This window comes from Liolophura sinensis, chromosome 8, assembly GCF_032854445.1.
Source record: "Liolophura sinensis isolate JHLJ2023 chromosome 8, CUHK_Ljap_v2, whole genome shotgun sequence".
NCBI lineage: Eukaryota > Metazoa > Mollusca > Polyplacophora > Chitonida > Chitonidae > Liolophura > Liolophura sinensis.
The window spans coordinates 30912252-30929553 of NC_088302.1; the positions used below are offsets into that span (position 1 = coordinate 30912252).

The 17302-nt window shown below is 41.5% G+C and overlaps 1 protein-coding gene and 1 long non-coding RNA gene across 2 annotated transcripts; one reads left to right on the forward strand and one right to left on the reverse strand.

Annotated features, from left to right (window-relative positions):
• Window positions 1-6533: 6533 nt before the first annotated feature.
• LOC135472459 (uncharacterized) lies at window positions 6534-8064 on the reverse strand. Its single transcript, XR_010444531.1, has 3 exons — window positions 7930-8064; window positions 7202-7324; window positions 6534-6609 (listed from the first exon to the last, which is right to left on the reverse strand). It is a non-coding gene; the product is annotated as an uncharacterized LOC135472459 (long non-coding RNA).
• A 1918-nt stretch (window positions 8065-9982) lies between these two features.
• On the forward strand, window positions 9983-11951 carry LOC135473835 (DNA-directed RNA polymerase III subunit RPC3-like). Its single transcript, XM_064753744.1, has one exon. The coding sequence runs from the start codon at window positions 10041-10043 to the stop codon at window positions 11628-11630; it is 1590 nt and encodes a 529-aa protein (XP_064609814.1). The 5' UTR covers window positions 9983-10040; the 3' UTR covers window positions 11631-11951.
• Window positions 11952-17302: the final 5351 nt, after the last annotated feature.

Genomic DNA, 17302 nt, shown 5'->3' on the forward strand with positions numbered 1-17302 from the left:
ACTCATGTATACACCCCCCCCCCCCCCCAAAAAAAAAAAAAAGCAAAAAAAAAAAACAAAACAACAAAACAATGGTCAATCCAGCTTGGACCCGAGTCGGCATTGTCGGGGAAATGGTATCCCGTTAATTGTCACGCCACCACTTGAACGAGCATGGATGAAAGTGGCGAGCCTAAATATTGTCACGTGACGGACAACCACTATCAGAAGTCTTGAGTCGTATACGGGATATGGCAATCAAATGCAGGCTTATGGACGGAATAGTTTATATGCGTCATTCTTGCCACACAATAGTGTATAATATGTAATATTTTTGCGTTAATTATAATATAAAAGACTATACAGTATAGAGGGCAATACCAGCGCAGCGACGGCAGTGTGATAGTTAGCAAGTGGTCACAGGTGACTGGTGAAATACTGCCACTTGTCAATTTACCTCAATTTCCCCCCCCCCTCCCCCCCCCCCCCCCCGGGGCCCGGTCATGACTAGGGAATTCGTAGATTTCCTTATTCTCCTGGGGTCTTGGTGACGGTAAGTGGTTGACAACGCTTGTTTGACAGTTTGCACAGCCTAACGGCTATAGTTAGCAAGTAGTCCAACGTTACTGTTGAAATACGCCCTCTTGTCAATTTACCTCAGTTTTTATTTTGTACACGCCCGGCCTGTACAAAATTTTGTTCCTTGGCTTGGAAATTAGTAGATTTCCTGGGGTCTTGGTGACGGTAAGCGGTTGACAACGCTTGTTCAACCGTTTGTGCAGCCAACATTCGTTCAAGACCACTTGTCTTCCACAAAAGTGGTAAACATATCTGTACATCACACGTGCGAAAGTACTTCAGTAACTTCCTGAAGGTTGGCAGTTTAACCCGGCTACCCCGGTTTCCTCCATCAAGGCAACTGGTAACAGTATGGCGATAAATTTTTCAGAAGATTGGCTATTTAATAGTTTTCCAGAGCATCACATCTAGACTCTTCCAGAGCACCTGAGCTGCAACCTTTCTTAAACTTTCTCATAGTAGCAATCCTTCTATGAAACTCGCTTCAAGAAGTAAAGAGGACCTCTTCCAAACACGGTACCCGGAAGACCCTAGAAAATCTACTTGAGTTGAGGTACCGGTAGACCCTAGGGAATCTACTTGATTTGAGGTCAGCATGCCTTTGAGTAAACTTTATCTAGGTAATCAGGTTATCTTTCCGTAGGACTTTCAGTTAGACGGGCGTAAATGAAGGGCCATTCGGTACGGCACACCTTGGGGACAAAAAGATCAGTCAGTGCAACACAGTTAAATGAAGCTGAAAAAGTCACTCACTGTACATTTCAGCAAGTTGAAGCATTGCGCATCTTTTATTTTCCCTCTTGCAATTAGACAGTCAATCAAAAAATCGTTATAGTGTCTCAAATAGACCAGAAGAACCGAGGGATTTTTGTGCTCAGATAAATCAGGAGATCTTTCAGTTCAGCTCAGTTGGACGAGAGTTAAAAATCTTTCAGTACGCCTCATCAAGATACCAGGATAAGTTGTACTTCGTCGCGCATCTGACAGATTTGACATCAACTAGTTTTGATTTTAGCTAGATTAGCAATGCGAGGAACGAAATGAATCTCTGGACATAGTACTATAGTATTTGGATGTACGACCGCTAACATGTATAGAAATCACGTGGATCTGAAGGTTTCGTTCATACTGAACCTCTTCTAGACCACTGACGTGTAATAAATTGCTATTAACATCAACGCATTTGTTTTACCTAATCCTGCTTAAGCCCTGGTGTTACGGGGTGAATAAGTTTATACCACTTAAACATTTACCTAAACAGTTAGTGTACAAACCTAACTAGGTAAGACAAGTGCCCGGATTTCATTGGTTACGTCTAACCATATCCCAACCATCAGTGATGTCGCGGTTCTGGTTTTACCTCTGCGCTATAGTCCTTTATTTGGTAGGTACATATATAAAAGAATGAAAAAGACAATATAGGTACACAGACTTCAAGGAAAAACCTTAAATAGGAAGAGAAAAACATTTTTTTTATAAAACACACCTAATTTTATTACAAAATATTTATCGCAAGCTTAGGCCTTTGTATATGCCGAATTTTAATTCATTCTGTCTGAAATTTCACACACAAATGTTCCAAAAATAAAATTAACAAACGTTTATAAATTTTCTACAAAACAGCATGTTTTTGAATATTTAAAAGTTAGTGTTTCCACTAAAGAGAGTTCAAATCAAATATACATGTGTTGTAAATGTACACAGATTACCGGTAAAATATTAATCAAAGATGCTTGAAAAGGCTTCGTTCGTCTGGAAAAAAAAGGAAAACATTTTTATATTCAACTATAATTATTTCTGTCATTCTGTTATACACACATATATCTATGTATCATACATTTACATGCGGCTTGAGATTAAGAGCTATATGGCAAAACAAATATTGGTACCAAGATCGACTCTCCAAAATGAGGAGATACATATTTAGAACATTTTAAACCCTTCCACGCGGGACGCAACATGGAATTAACAGTTTTTACCTCCTCCAAGGAAGACATTTTTTTTTACTGGCGTTTATTTGTTTGTCCATCAATAACTTTACCAGAAAGTTATGGATGTATTCTGATGACATTTTTACACAGTTTACTCTGGCGTTTTGCGTGACCTGGATCCGGATACAGGAATTATACAAGCGATTGTTTAACTTTGCGAGAAATGACACAAATGTATATTATTGTGATTTTTATTGTAGTAAGGGATCTTTAACCGCTGCTCTCTTTTTGTGAGCTCTATAGTGAATACATTAGCCGATGCCCTTACTGTGACTTGTTCCGTCTGGTCGGCTAGCTCCCATGCACAGAGACTCTGCTCTCTTGACAGCTTTGTCTCTGGGATCGACCATACTCTCCACAGTAGTGGTCAGCTCAGAGGATGTCATGTGACAAGACCTTCCTGCATTGGCCGTTAGAGTGACCTCCCCTGTGTAGACACTCACACATCTCATGTGGCACGAACCCTGGCATACAATACTCTTCGAGATACAAGTATCAGTATCAGGTTCCTAGAGGTAAATCAGTTAACAGCATTGTTTAAATATTCCCATTTATATTCCCATGTATATTTCCATATAGTCGTAACGCTGTTCTCATTTTAACACTGGTTTTCTTTTTGCTACATATACATGTATGCGAATGCCCTGTAATTTCAAACCAATTAAGTCTCTCGGTTTTCCACACTCGCAACGGGGTACATTTCAGACGTCATCTGCCTTCCTGGAAAAAATTATTTCCCATCTATTTAACAAAGTTTCTTAACCGACCCAGGACAATGACAAGGAACTACTCAAGCTTGAAAGCAATTATTTCATTACTTTTCGATATATTGCGTATGGATACGTCATAGGCAGACGGATGAGAGTTTGCCGACGGCAACCATTTTGGATCACGAAACGCACCCCCATACAACTGTTGTCGCAACAGTGACAAGGCACTTTCCAAGTTTGAAAGCCATGTCCTGAATTACTTTTCTATATCGCGTTCACAGTCCATTGGGACACCCAGGCAGAAGGACGGGCGTTTCCAAGCATTCCTAGTCTCCCTTCTATTTTCGTGAATGGAGACAACATGGAAGATCCGAAAGAAGTATTTACCGTTATAATATCCGGAGAGTGCAGGTTGTCTGAATGGAAGACGGGGATGATGACGTCATCGCACCGTGACTCAGTTACTACCCGTTTCCCGCCACAGATCTCCGTTTGTTCGGGATCAAAACGTCTGTCTAAAATATAAAATCGTATACTCTCTTTATATTCTAAGACAGGCCCTGATGGCCCTGTTGGTAGAGCGTCCTCTTCGGGGGCGGTAGATCCAGGGTCAATCCTGGGTAGGGTCACACCTAAGACCTTAAAAGAGGAAGTTGTAGCTTCCACGCTTGGCGTTCAACATTAAGGGGATAGTGCAACGACTGGTTGACTCATATCAGTATAATGGCTCGGGTGGGGCAGTTTACCTATTTTCGGTAAGTCGTCTCAGTGAAGCAGCACTAGATAAAAGAGCGATCGAAATCCGTCCGGCAACAAGGAGGCACATTACACGTATATGCACCCTAAGGACTTCTTCCTCGTCATATGACTGAAAAATGTTAAGTCGGACGTTAAACCTTAAGCATTCACTCACTTTTTATATTCAAAACAACGTTTCATTTGCTTGCTTTTAGACTACAATTTGGTGCTTAATATATGGGCCTACCGTATCTCCGGTTATCTATTTTATATGAGGACCTTGATTGTCTTGTAAGTTGCTTTCGTGCCAACCATGGTAGTTTACAATAAATGAATGAATCTGCAAGCAATAAATATGGTGGACTAAAATAAGAAGACAAATAGTCGTCCATTTCAACGACACATGCTTAATTCCTTACCAGTCGGCAAGCAACCGTGTTCCTTCTCCTTCGCACGTGAAGTTAACCCCCCAAACTTATTTTTCTCCCGCTGTCGTCGCACTTTGAATTTGGCTAGAAACTGAAAAACAAATGTTCAAAGTTGAAGCAGCGGCCGGGTTAAAAGTCTATGACAACTTGACGCAATGCATCGATTTTGGTGGGTTAAAGTTAATAACAGCAGCCGGGCAGACAGAAACTTAACAGACATGGATTTGTACTACAAGTTGGTCAAATTAACTGCCACTGATATATTTTGATATGTTTTTTTTTTTTTTTTTTTTTAGCTTTCCTTCACAATTCATTCTCCCTTAAACGATAATCCCAGGTCATACAGAAACGTTTCAAATTCTACAATATTTCTTCCCGCTTGTCGGGGGATTTAATAGGACAAGTGCCGGTTGGCCCGATGTCAGTATACTGTGTGATGGGAATTCGTGTCTTTTGAATCCTTAAATAAATTACGTTCCATTCGCCAATAAAGCTGACGGCGCCTCACTCAACCGTTTCACTATATGAACACGACGAAGGTGTTCGGAAAATTCCAGCTGTAGTCAGTTATTTATACATATATAGCAGTAATTAAGTAAGCCGAAAGTTTTTTTTCATATACAAAGTGGGTGGCTACGATCAACAGTCACGACATGACAAAACAATACAGACAACGTTAAACCTGTTCAAGCAAGCCAGAAAATCAAGCGGTCCTTTTTCACAATGGCATATCTGCACGTTTGTAAGCATATTCGGTAGACCTACCCTTGAGAGCCGTCCCTTCCGTTTTGTGTGAAGTGGTTGAGATGTTGGTAGCGGCCAGGCTATTGGGCCCGAGATGGTCTGAGTTTCATTCTCCACGATTCTGTACACGTCCTCACAAAAGTCCGCGCCGTGCTCCAATAAGACAGTGTCTTCAATACAGAACCGTTAATCATATATTTATTTCAGTCTTACATAACGCTGATCATGCAGGCTTATGGATGGAGGAAACTGGAGTATACGGGAGGAAAACTACTGTTTGTCTCTATGTATAGGTACCTGTCAAACCTCGTGACTTAAAAACCAAATAGCGAGTTCTGGGTTCGAACCAACGGTCTCATAAGTCAGGCGCTTATCGGCTGCGGGGCAAAAACGTCGAACATAGCGATATTTCAAGAACAAAAACTCATCAAAAACAGCTCTGTATTATTTACTAAGATAGAGCTTCGGAGGCGAACGACTGTACAACGACTGGCTGACCCGTATCAGTATAATGGCTCGGGTGGAGCAGCTTACTTGCCTTAGGTAAGTCGTCTCATTGAAGCAGCACTATAGATGAAAGAAATGTGGGAATTCGTCCTGCAACAAGGAGGCACGTTACATGCACTCTAAGGGTATACGTGGCCCCGGGGTAAACCACGTCATGTTGGCAAGTAACTGACGAAACGTGTGTCACATCGTTAAGAGATCTTTCACCAACTTCATGTTAGACTACTCGAATTAACGGACTACTTATATTAACGAACTACGAGCCCTGTCGACTTCTTGAAATGAATGGAGGGGTCAAATCTTAAACTACCAATCAGACTGGTCGATTCAAGACACAACAGTCTCCAATGTAATGTAATCCCCTGCTATTTTTAGATATGTTTTGTTTTGTTTTTCAGAGAAAGGTGGCGGATGCACACTAGGCAAAAGTAGTGAAAAGTCGTGTTTCACTGGCTTCTGTCTGCGTGGGTTTGATCACTGTCAGCTGTTTGTCAGTTTTGTGAAAATTTTTATGGATCTACCCCTATCAAAAATTTTCACTGGAGTTGTCTCAGGGAACGATGGCTATGATTTCGCAGATTTAGGGACAATGTTGTGAGACAAACGTGGACATGTAAGTAAATAGGAAATTAATTGTGCGGCAAATAGCCTGAAGTGACATACAAAACAATAACAGAGGACCTAGCTTCGTTTGCCAAAATACCGAAAAAAGAATTCGACTGGATGAACGACGGACGAGCTGGGAATGGCTGTCACTTCAGACATGGTGAGCGTCAAGTCAGGGCCGGAGAGGCAACTAGATCTGACTTTTGTGAGATTGGCAATGTACGCGTCTGGAAGCTCACCACTTGCACTGTCGTCGTAGTACCAGGAATCGAAGAAGTCCATGTCGCTGCTACAGGCAGAGGAACTGTGGGATACGTCATTAGTCACCTTAACAACAATAAATAAATAAATAAATAAATAAATAAATAAGAATAAATTAAGTAATAATACGATAAATAATAATAAATAATAAAAAAAATCCCCAGGAAATGTAAAGCGTTGCTCAGAGCAAACAGATAAATAAATCAAAAAATCAATAATGAATAATTTATTTAATTGATTGGTGTTTTACGCCTTACTGAAAAATATTTCACTTATGCGTCGTCGGCCAGCATTAAAATCATTTGTGATGAAACAGGTGCAGAGCAACTTTCTTAACAGCTTTAATACTAGGGCAAACATATAAAAAAGAAAGCCATTTAGCCTAACGCAAAAACATACACATAAAACATGCAGCTTAGTGCAAAAAGATAATTCGTTTATTTATTTCATTGGCGTTCTACGCTGTAATCAAGAATATTTCATTTATACCACGACGGCCAGCGTTATGGTAGGAGGAAACCGAACAAAGTCCCAGGAAACCAACGACCATCCTCAGGTTGCTGTAGGTCTTCCCAATGACGAGCAGAGAGGAAGCCAGCATGAGCTGGACATAGAGATCCCCCAAACAAATAACCACAAACCATTCATCGTTACTTACCGGATCTGCGGAAGCCCCTGATAAAGACAGCAGGGAAAGCTCCTTCACCGTCTCTTTGGATGTCTCTGCGAAGATTTCATCCATGGCGCAAGTGAAGTCCAGACCGCTGCAATCTGACAGGAACTGCAAACAGATGGAAAGTATTAGACACCTATATGCCAAGTGTCATTTATGACATGCAGAGTCGCAAAGGTGAGTGAATTTCACTGCAATGTCAGTAATCTATATAATGCCAAAACATGGTAAATTATGTCAGATAAAATTTAAACTATGAAAGACTGCTGGTAAAGAAACCAAATTAGCGACGACACCGTGATAGTTCGTGAATTCCGACCTCTTGTCAATTTACATCATAAAACACAGAGCGCCATATGTGATATGCGCTAAATAGATTATATGAAAAACATGAAAAAAATGTATCCAGTGTGCAAAAGAAATGAGGGAGTAATTGACATAAACTGTGGACCTTTGAAAAACCTGTAACCCTTTAGGAAGCTATGCGTGGTCATGTTCATATCGTTCCTTTTAACTTATGTGAAAGGTCCCAAAGAACTTTAGGGATTTAAATACAGGAACATGGGTGCGCACTCTGCCGTTTTGTCTCTAAAGGTATTGGTGACTCAAAATTGGTTTCATATTTACTTTTGCCGTAAAAGGGAAATCAGACTGCTTAAAACTGGCCCACGAATTTAAAAAAACAAAAGCATATCTGTCGGCGTAGGGCTTACCTGTCTGCTGCCCAGTCACGCTGATGGTCTACAGATCAATTGTGACGTCACCTGTCCATCTTCATACACTGCGTATGCATCTGACGTAACAACTGAACAGTGCCATCTGACGGCAGGGGGAGAGAACCAGTCAAGACGATATACGACGTCACAGTACAGATGACAACTAGCTGAAGGATCGAGCTGTTGTTTTTTTCCTCTCAGTATTATTAGCCTGGTGTGTACAACAATAAACGAGATTGACAAACAGGCAGTATGATGTAGGTAGTCCTTCACGCGTCTTCAAAACATATTAACAAGAATTGTTTTTGTCTAAATTCATGCTGTGACGGGTATATTTGACTTTGGCATAGATTGATTGATTTATTTATTTGATTGGTGTTTTACGCCGCACTCAAGAATATTTCACTTATACGACGGCGGTCAGCATTGTGGTGGGTGGAAAGACTTTGGCATAGAAAATAAATAGCCAATAGCGCAGATAAACCATGCAATTCCGCATGGTGTCTTTATATCAGAAAGATAATCTAGCCGCGTAAATTCTTTTTAATTTCTTTTCTTTCGTATACCTGTATGGCAATTATACTACGCTCGAAGTGAGCTATGGTTCCTGACATCACCAGTGATATTCAATGGAATTCATCTATTGTGTGTGTTATCTACATATATACTGTGTCTTCTTGTGGCAGGGCGAGTTCATCCCGCCAAGAAAAGTGTTCCGCCACTGAAGTATCATGTGGAAGACACCAGACATGGCACCCCACCCTGTCACATTATACTGACACCGGGTCAACCGGTCTCCTTTGCTCCTTCCTTGCTCCCTCCTCTCCATAAAATGGATCATATAGTGACCTGAAATTGGATATTCCCAGCAAATCTTAAGTGAAGACATAGCTATTGGAGTTTTGATCAGCTGGTATAATTCATGATTTCCATAGTGTATCCAATTTTCCTTATGGTTAGGATATGGCATCTATGTAGGGAGTATTCGAATCGGTGTCATGTAAAATCTTTGCAACGGTATTCAGTATTTAGCGCATTGCAGAAGTTCGTGTCAATATTTAAAATGATTCCGATTTTTTAGATTGCATGTGAGAAAGAGCTTGTAATCAAACGATATAGCTCTGTTGGGCTTGGATAACGTGTCAGTGCTACAGATAAGGGACGTACAGGCGTAAATACGCTTAATAAAATTGATACGCTTCTAAAATGAAAACAGTACTATGTACGCCTGAAAATTTGTCTGTACTTCTATGTACCCGAAAGCTAGCGTACATGCGAGATTTAGAGCAAACAGTCCTGTCAAAATCAAAAGTAACTCACCACAGCGAACCATGTGCTTGACGTTCTCCACTATGTGTTCGTTTTCAGACACCATAAGCTACAGCAAGCGCTCCTGAGCCACCACCCACAGCCGTACCTACAGTGATATTTGTCTCCGTGACATTCCCAAGTGTTCGCCATGAATAAGATGTAGCAAAAGGTTTAAAATGGCCTTTTGGGTTACTATACTGCACAAAACTATCCTAATCTCCCTTGTTTGGGCTGTGAGGAGTGCTGTCAAACACTGCGGTTGGAGTTAGAATTTATTCCATTTCTACTAGTTTCATGCTTGTATAGGTTTATTAGTGATGACATGCTGAAACGACTATGACTACGGACAGACAAATTATTTGGTGCCCAATAGTAGCATATTAAAGCCAGCACGGGAAGTACAGAGGTGTGCAAGGTAAGCTTATGGAACAGCGCGGGCCTGCGACAGTATACGTAATCACAGCCCCACAGAGGTAGAAAACGGCAGTTTTTTTGTTACACTAAGATAGAAAGGTTACCACCTCTGTGTATAGTAGGCTATATAAGTCGATTCATACATTTGTTTTATACCCTTAACTTCTATTTGCTTCAACACAGTGAACAGGTTAAATGATTATGAAAGCGTGAAGTCCGTTTTCGTTATATTTGCGGAATACAGAAACAGTAAGACTGCAAGTACAATACGCGCTACAACAAGCACAACAACAACAGCAACGTGGCTGCGTCAGGATGATGTAGAATATGTTCTTGAGGTTGTTATGATTTACTGTCATTACGTCTTCATTTAACTGTTTAAGATGTCCAAAAATAAGAATATTCTCTGTTCCTTGATCCTGAAGGAGAATTACGGAGAGATTACGGAAAAAGTGTGCCTATTTTTGATGAAGTACGGAGCCAGCGCCCTGGGTCAAATCGTTCAGGGTACGCAATTCCAGAAGAACCTGGTCAAAAAGGCCCTGGCGACTATGTCCAAGCACAGTATCGTTACCTTTAAAAGGCACAAAAAGGGGTTCTTTGAATATTCTGTAAACACAGACGCTGTACTTCACAGGCTGCGTTATCATCGGTACATCTACTGCGCTAAATTACTGTTTGGTGACGCCGCGGAGTTGATCGTAGAAGAAGTGTTACAACAAGGCCAAGTGCTCATGACGACAGTTATCCAAAAGGTCACTATCAAACTGAATGAAGCGCTAGAGAGCTCTGGACATCCGAGCATTGGGGAGGAGATTTCCAAAGAGAAATTCGCAAGCTTGGTGAAAACTCATTTCCTAATGAGATGTCCCGATGTTCTGACAGATGATAATGGAGTTGTCACTGGTTTGTCCACAGTTACAAGTGAGGAAGTGTTTATTCTGCCGCCTGAGGAAGGAAAGAAGCGGAAGTTCTCTGATGGTCACGGCGGGCAACCTACGAAGAAATTAAAAACATCATCTGGTGCTGCAGTTGAAGTTCCATCAGATGATGGAGTGTACTGGATGGTGAACTTTGACAGATTCCATCAGTACTTTCGTGATCAATCATTTATCCAGGCCGTGGAAAACAAGAATGATAAACGGGCTGCTGAAATTGTGCGAGCAATCCTCCGTGTTAGTGAACTTAAAACTAACCAGTGGGCATCAGTGACGTCACCTATATCTTTGAATGAGATTTACCAGGTGTTGCCGAAAGAGCTGGGCTTAACAAAGCATATGACAGAGCAATACCTCTCTGTGCTTGGAGATGACACGGCGCAGTTTGTAAGTCGAGTTGGGGACAGTGGGGGAGGTATGTTCGTGGTGAACATTCAGAAAGCCCTGACAACTCTGACCAAACTTCACATTGAATCTGTGATACACGAGAGGTATGGCTCAAAAACTCTACGTATCTTTCGAGTCCTTCTGCTAAAAAAACATCTTGAACAAAAACAGATTGAGGAATTCGCAATGATACCTGCCAAGGAAGCCAAGGAGTTGCTGTACACGCTGTTTTCTGCTGGCTATGTCAACCACACAGAGCTGTCAAAAACTCCTGACCATGCCCCTTCTCGAACATTCTACCTCTTCACTGTTGAAATAAGCTCTGTGGCTCGTATGATATTGGAGAAATGCTATAAGGGAGTGACGAATGCTATCTTAAGGCGTGAATATGAGATGACGGAAAACAAGCGACTCCTGGACAAGCAGCAGCGAGTGGAGGCGATCGCGGCGTCTTTAGAACAGAGTGAGGCTGACCCTTCACAGAAAGAAGAGATTGAGGAAATGATATCTCCCCCTGAGAGAGCTCAAATTGCCAAAGTAAAGACAATGATAAATAAACTTGACCAAGCTGAACTGCAGTTGGATGAAACCATCTTTGTCATACAGATGTATCTTCATTACCTGACATTGGACTCTCTTAATAAATAGAAAGTAAAGCAAAATCAATATAAATGTATACCACCAAGACTAATCCTTTGTTTATTGTTGATTTGTTATGCAAGGCAAAACAATAAAAACAGTGAATGGTTTATATCTTTGACTGTATTTGATAGAGTACATTTACAAACCATATATCTATACAAGGTCCATCTATTTGAGAAATATACTAGATATATAAGCCTTTGTTTAATACAATATGTTCTTTATTTGTATAATGATACATGGTAGCAATAATGCATTCAAACATATTGATATTACTGATGTGTTTAGTTCTGCTCCTTCTGATCAATGTCTTATTCATTATTTTTTAAATTATATTTATGAGGCATTCTGTTTTCCACTTTTTAAATGATTTAAAATACTGAAAATTATGAACATAGCTGATTTAAGTGGTAGTTAATTATTTTCTTAATATTCCATGTGTCTGAAGTATGTCATCTCAGCAAATGAAATGATTAAAATTTGTTTTTTAGTTTTTTTTTGGTATAAATATGAAGCAGATGTGGTACAGTCTTCCCAGTCTGCGACAAACAGGGTTGTTCAAGTGATGATTGAGTCTCCAAGTGCTAGTGGAAAATCCTCATTATCCAATAGCGCTTCCAAGCTGATGAAATATTTCCATTAAGTATTCAAATGGGGCTCTAGTGAGAGTTCATTACAGCTTCTCAACTATTGGAATTGCCTGTGACCATCCTTAAATGGCATACCTTCCCACTGACGGTGGAAGAGGAACATTGAGCTGACTGAACCCATAGCGATCGCATTGTTGAGAGGCTCCTGGGTCATTACACTGCGCTTTCTGGCACGCTAACCACCTTTGCCATGGAGCCCCCTGGTTGTCACATTTAAGGAATCTCTCCGTATTTTGTAAACGTTCTCGAAAGGGTTCTATTAGTATCATATTATGATCCCTGATAGTATATTAGTATATGGGTGTTGGTTTTATTAATTGAAGAGGAGGAGAAATACTAATGTAGTGTTTGCAATCACTGCCTCAGAAAAAGAGTAGTCAGGAATACTCAGTCATGTTCTCGGGGGGGGGGTCTTGGTGGCAATAAGCAGACAGCCTTGTTGGGAGTTATTATCTGGTCTTTGCATAAGCTCGTTCAATAGCAGGTGATGACTTGCCTTCCCCTAATGTTGGAACTGCACTTGCATGTGAAAATTTGTGCGTTACATGTGGGAAAGTTACTTGCCAAAGGCTTGTGGTTTATTCCGTTTTTCGTTGCGATCAGTGATACTGACTACAAGTAGGTAAAGTATACTTGAGCACAGGCCTGATAGATCATTTCACCGATCAACCATCAATTGATCACACCTGATGGCAGTTACAAGTGAAGTCACGTGATGAGTCTCTTATCGACGCAGTCGCTGTGAGTTGAAATCCAGCTGATGCTGGCTTCCTGTGTTGGAATATCTGCCAGCAACTTGGTCATGGTTTTCCTCTGGCCTCTGCTCGGCTTCCTATCACCATAATGCTGGTTGCTGTCGTATAAGTAAAGTGTACTTGATTTTGGCATAAAACACCAATCGAACAAATAAATATTCTTTGAAAATGCATTTTCTTGAAGTTTGGCTAATACAAGAGCCAGAACAGTTCCAAAATGTCTGCACTGTGGCACTGTGTTTATTCCCAAAAATATGATTTCTGAAAATGAATAAAAGTGGAGCAAGATGAAGCATTTGTCCACTACTATACTGTTCTCCTCAAATAGCATGACATATTATCCGACTATATAACAACTATCAAGACTTCTCAGCAGGTTATGATATACCAACTGAAGGCCTAACTACCACTAAGGCTTGCTTTTGTGTCTTGGACCTAAACACCCAGCTCTATTACTCAGCATCAGATGTGTTATTTACTGACTTTATTGTGGTTTATGCCACATGCATGAATGTTGCAATTTTTTTATGTCTGGTCTGCGAAGAGCCTGGGTCATGTGAAAACGGATATTCAGTAACCTAACAACCCTTGTGCAAAACCTGCAGCAGAAGTGTGAGAGCTGGATTGGAAAGAATGAATGAATGATTATGGCTTAACGCCACATCGGCAGTTTTGCAGCCATATCGTGGCAAGAACAGGTTTAAAACGGGCCAGTGAATGGTTTTCAATACAATGGAGAACACTTAACATAAAACCAAAATAGACTAACATGTTTAAAACCACTTTCTAAAAGAACCAAACCTTAGATAAAAATCGAAAACCACAATATAATTATAACTGTATAAAAAGTGTGTTTATTTGTATATATTTATTAAAAAATATATGTTATGATAAAGGCCAATGGCCTTAGAATAATTTATAAGAGCTGGATTGGAGGATTGGGTGCCAAGTCTCTGCCTAGATTGCCTACAAAGGTTTCATCTTACATCAGTCTGTGGCTGTATGGGCTCATGCTCAGGTATTTATTTATTTATTTATTTGATCGGTCTTTTATGTCAAGAATATTTCACTTATATTGCTTAGATACAAAGTGCCCTTAATATTAAACTAGTAATAACTTTATTTATTTATTTATCTGATTGGCATTTTACGCCATACTCAAGAATATTTCACTTCCACTAGGGCGGCCACCATTATGTTGGGAGGAAACCGAGCAGAGCCTGGGGGGAACCCACGACCATCCGCAGGTTGCTGCAGACCTTCCCACGTATGGCCAGAGATGAACCAGCATTTGGACTTGAACTCACAGCGACCGCATTGGTGAGAGGCACTAACCAACTGAGACACAGAGCCCCCTAACTGGTAATAAGTAGGCACAGGTTAACAGATGACAAATAGGTATCAAAACGAGAAATCTGTGTCCGTGAAACTGGAACTGGTGACTCAGCATAGACCTGTCTTCTTTGAGAAGCATGTTCACTCCACCTTTAAAGGGATACAGATGTGTCGCTCAATAGTCAAGTTCAACAGTCAAGTTCAGATTAAACTGGATTTTAGGTATGGCACATTTATTCAAGCATGAGCAAGACGGCAAGAATTAACTTTGGAAGCCCTGTCTCCACTGTCAGGTAATCAGCATTGATTCTGTATCCTTTATGGTTTGTTTTTGGCTATGTAGTTAGGTTGAGAGAAGCTTCATTATTGTTGCGCTGAAACTATTTTTCTTTAACAGTATCAACTCAGTGTTGTCACTTACCTGTTGCCCTCTGACTAAGGGCACCTTTTCACATACAAGAATGAATGAATTAATGAATGCTAATTGTTTTACGTCATACTTAACAATTTTTCAGTCATGTGCAGAGGAGGAGTCATTGTATGTGTGTGTACATATACTGTCTCTTGCGGCGGGGCAAGTCCATACCGCCAAAGTGCTGCCGCCAGTGAAGTATCATGACAAAGACACCAGACATGACACCTCACCCAATCACATTACACTGATGCCGAACCCTATAACCATTAGGCCACAGAAATGGTCTTATATACAAGACACCGAGCAAGTAGGGAGATGCCCACTTGCAATGCAATAGGGATATCCCACCCAACCCAGCAAGTCGGAACATCTGAGGTGTCCAGCAAGTTGGAGCACCCACATAGTAGGGATATCCCACCAAGTATACCCAGCAACCAGAAGCACCCACCTAGTAGGGATATACCACCAAGTACACCCAAAAAGCAACCAGAAGCACCCGCCTAGTAGGGATATCACACCAAGTACCAAGTAGGGATATACCACCAATTACACCTAGTGGGGATATACCACCAAGAGAACCCAGCAAGCAGGAGCACCCACCAAGTAGGGATATCCCACCAAGCACACCCAACAAGTAGGAGCACCCACCAAGTAGGGATATCCCACCAAGTACACCCAGCAAGTAGGAGCACCCACCTAGTAGGGATATACCACCAAGCACACCCAGCAAGTAGGAGCACTCACCTAGAAGGGATATACCATCAAGTACAACCAAGAAGTAAGAGCACCCACCTAGTAGGTATATACCACCAACCATAGGCAGCCTCAGCAAGTAGGAACATACAATAGCAGTGACATCCAAGCAGGAAGGAACATCACAACAAAGTAGGAACATCCCAGCATGAGGACCTAGCAAGTAGGAGAACCCACCCAGTGGGGATATCCCAGCAACCATGAGCAGACTCAGCAAGTAGGAACATGCACATAGCAGTGATATCCAAGCAAGAAGGAACACCATATCAAGTAGGAACATCCCAGCATGAGGACCTAGCAAGTAGGAGAACCCACCCAGTGGGGATATCCCAGCAACCATGAGCGGCCTCAGCAAGTAGGAACGTGCACATGGCAGTGATATCGAAGCAAGAAGGAACACCACATCAAGTAGGAGCATCCCAGCATGAGGACCTAGCAAGTAGGAGAACTAGTAGGGATATCCCACCAAGCTTGGAGACACCCAGAGGTAGGGTCACTCCAGCAAATAGGAACTAAACAAAAATGGTCACCCCAGCAAGTGGGGACACCACAGCAAGTAGGAACTTCACAGCAAGTGGGGACATCCCAGCACGGGGACCTAGCAAGTAGGAGAACCCACCTAGTAGGGACATCCCAACAAGCATGGAGACACCCCGAGGTAGGGTCACTCCAGCAAGTAGGAACTGCTCAACAGAAATGGTCACCCCAGCAAGTGGGGACACCCCCGGAAAGTAGGGACACCCCAGCATGTAGGGACACCCCTGCATGTAGGGACACCCCAGCATATAGGGACACCTCAGAATGTAGGGACACCCCAGCAGGTAGGGAATCTTCAGGTCTTAAACTGCCTACACCGTCCTAATAGTCTGTATAACCCGGAGGTCATTGATCATGATATAAATTCATTCCTTTCATCCTCTCTACTGTAACCTTTCACCTTTCCAACCGCTAAAGCATCTTTTATTGATTTATTTGTTTCACCACACTCAACCATATTTCACTTATACGATGGCCGCCAGCATTCTGGTTGGAGGAAACCGGGGGCAACCCACAACCATCTGCAGATTGCTGGCAGCTCTTCCCATGTATGACCGATGAGAAAGCCAGCTGGACTTGAACTTACAGTGACTGGTTGGAGGCTCCTGGATCATTGCACCGTTCTGGTGTGCTAATCCCATTAAAGCATTTTTTGGATGTGGAATTTATGCATACAATTTTTGAAGATGATGCTAAAAATTTGTTTGTTTGTGTCCCTAAGCTGTAAGCTTCATAAAACAGTCCAAATTATTTTTCTACTCCTCATAGTTCTCTCAGAATGTTACATGTTTATATTGGTTACAGAGGCAGTTGAATAAGTTGAAGAATTAGGTATATCTTCATGTTAGACAACAGTTTCTCTGTTTGTGAGGATTTTGCCCATCTTCTGGTGCCGGATCAAGGTTTGTGCTGCTTTGGTGGCATTTTGCTCAGATTTTCCACCCATTTCTAGTGGCCAACAAAGTGTTGTATGCCTTTTTTTTAATTGTACGCCAGGTGTACGATACTTTGTCCATCACTATTACCCTACAATTGTCCCACATGTGCGAATTTCATACATGTACGGTAACTTTCTGACACTGGACCTAGGCCTTTCATGGCCTTAGGTCTTCTGATCTTTAGCCTGCAAATTCACAAAATTGTAACAGTTTTAGTATAGCATACATGTACAACTATGGGAATCCATTGTTAAAGGTAGAAAAGTTGTGCTTCCATCCTTATGGTTACGCTATC

Coding starts and splice junctions, on each gene's coding strand:
- LOC135473835 (XM_064753744.1), top strand. CDS start 10,041: ATGTCCAAAAATAAGAATATTCTCTGTTCCTTGATCCTGAAGGAGAAT.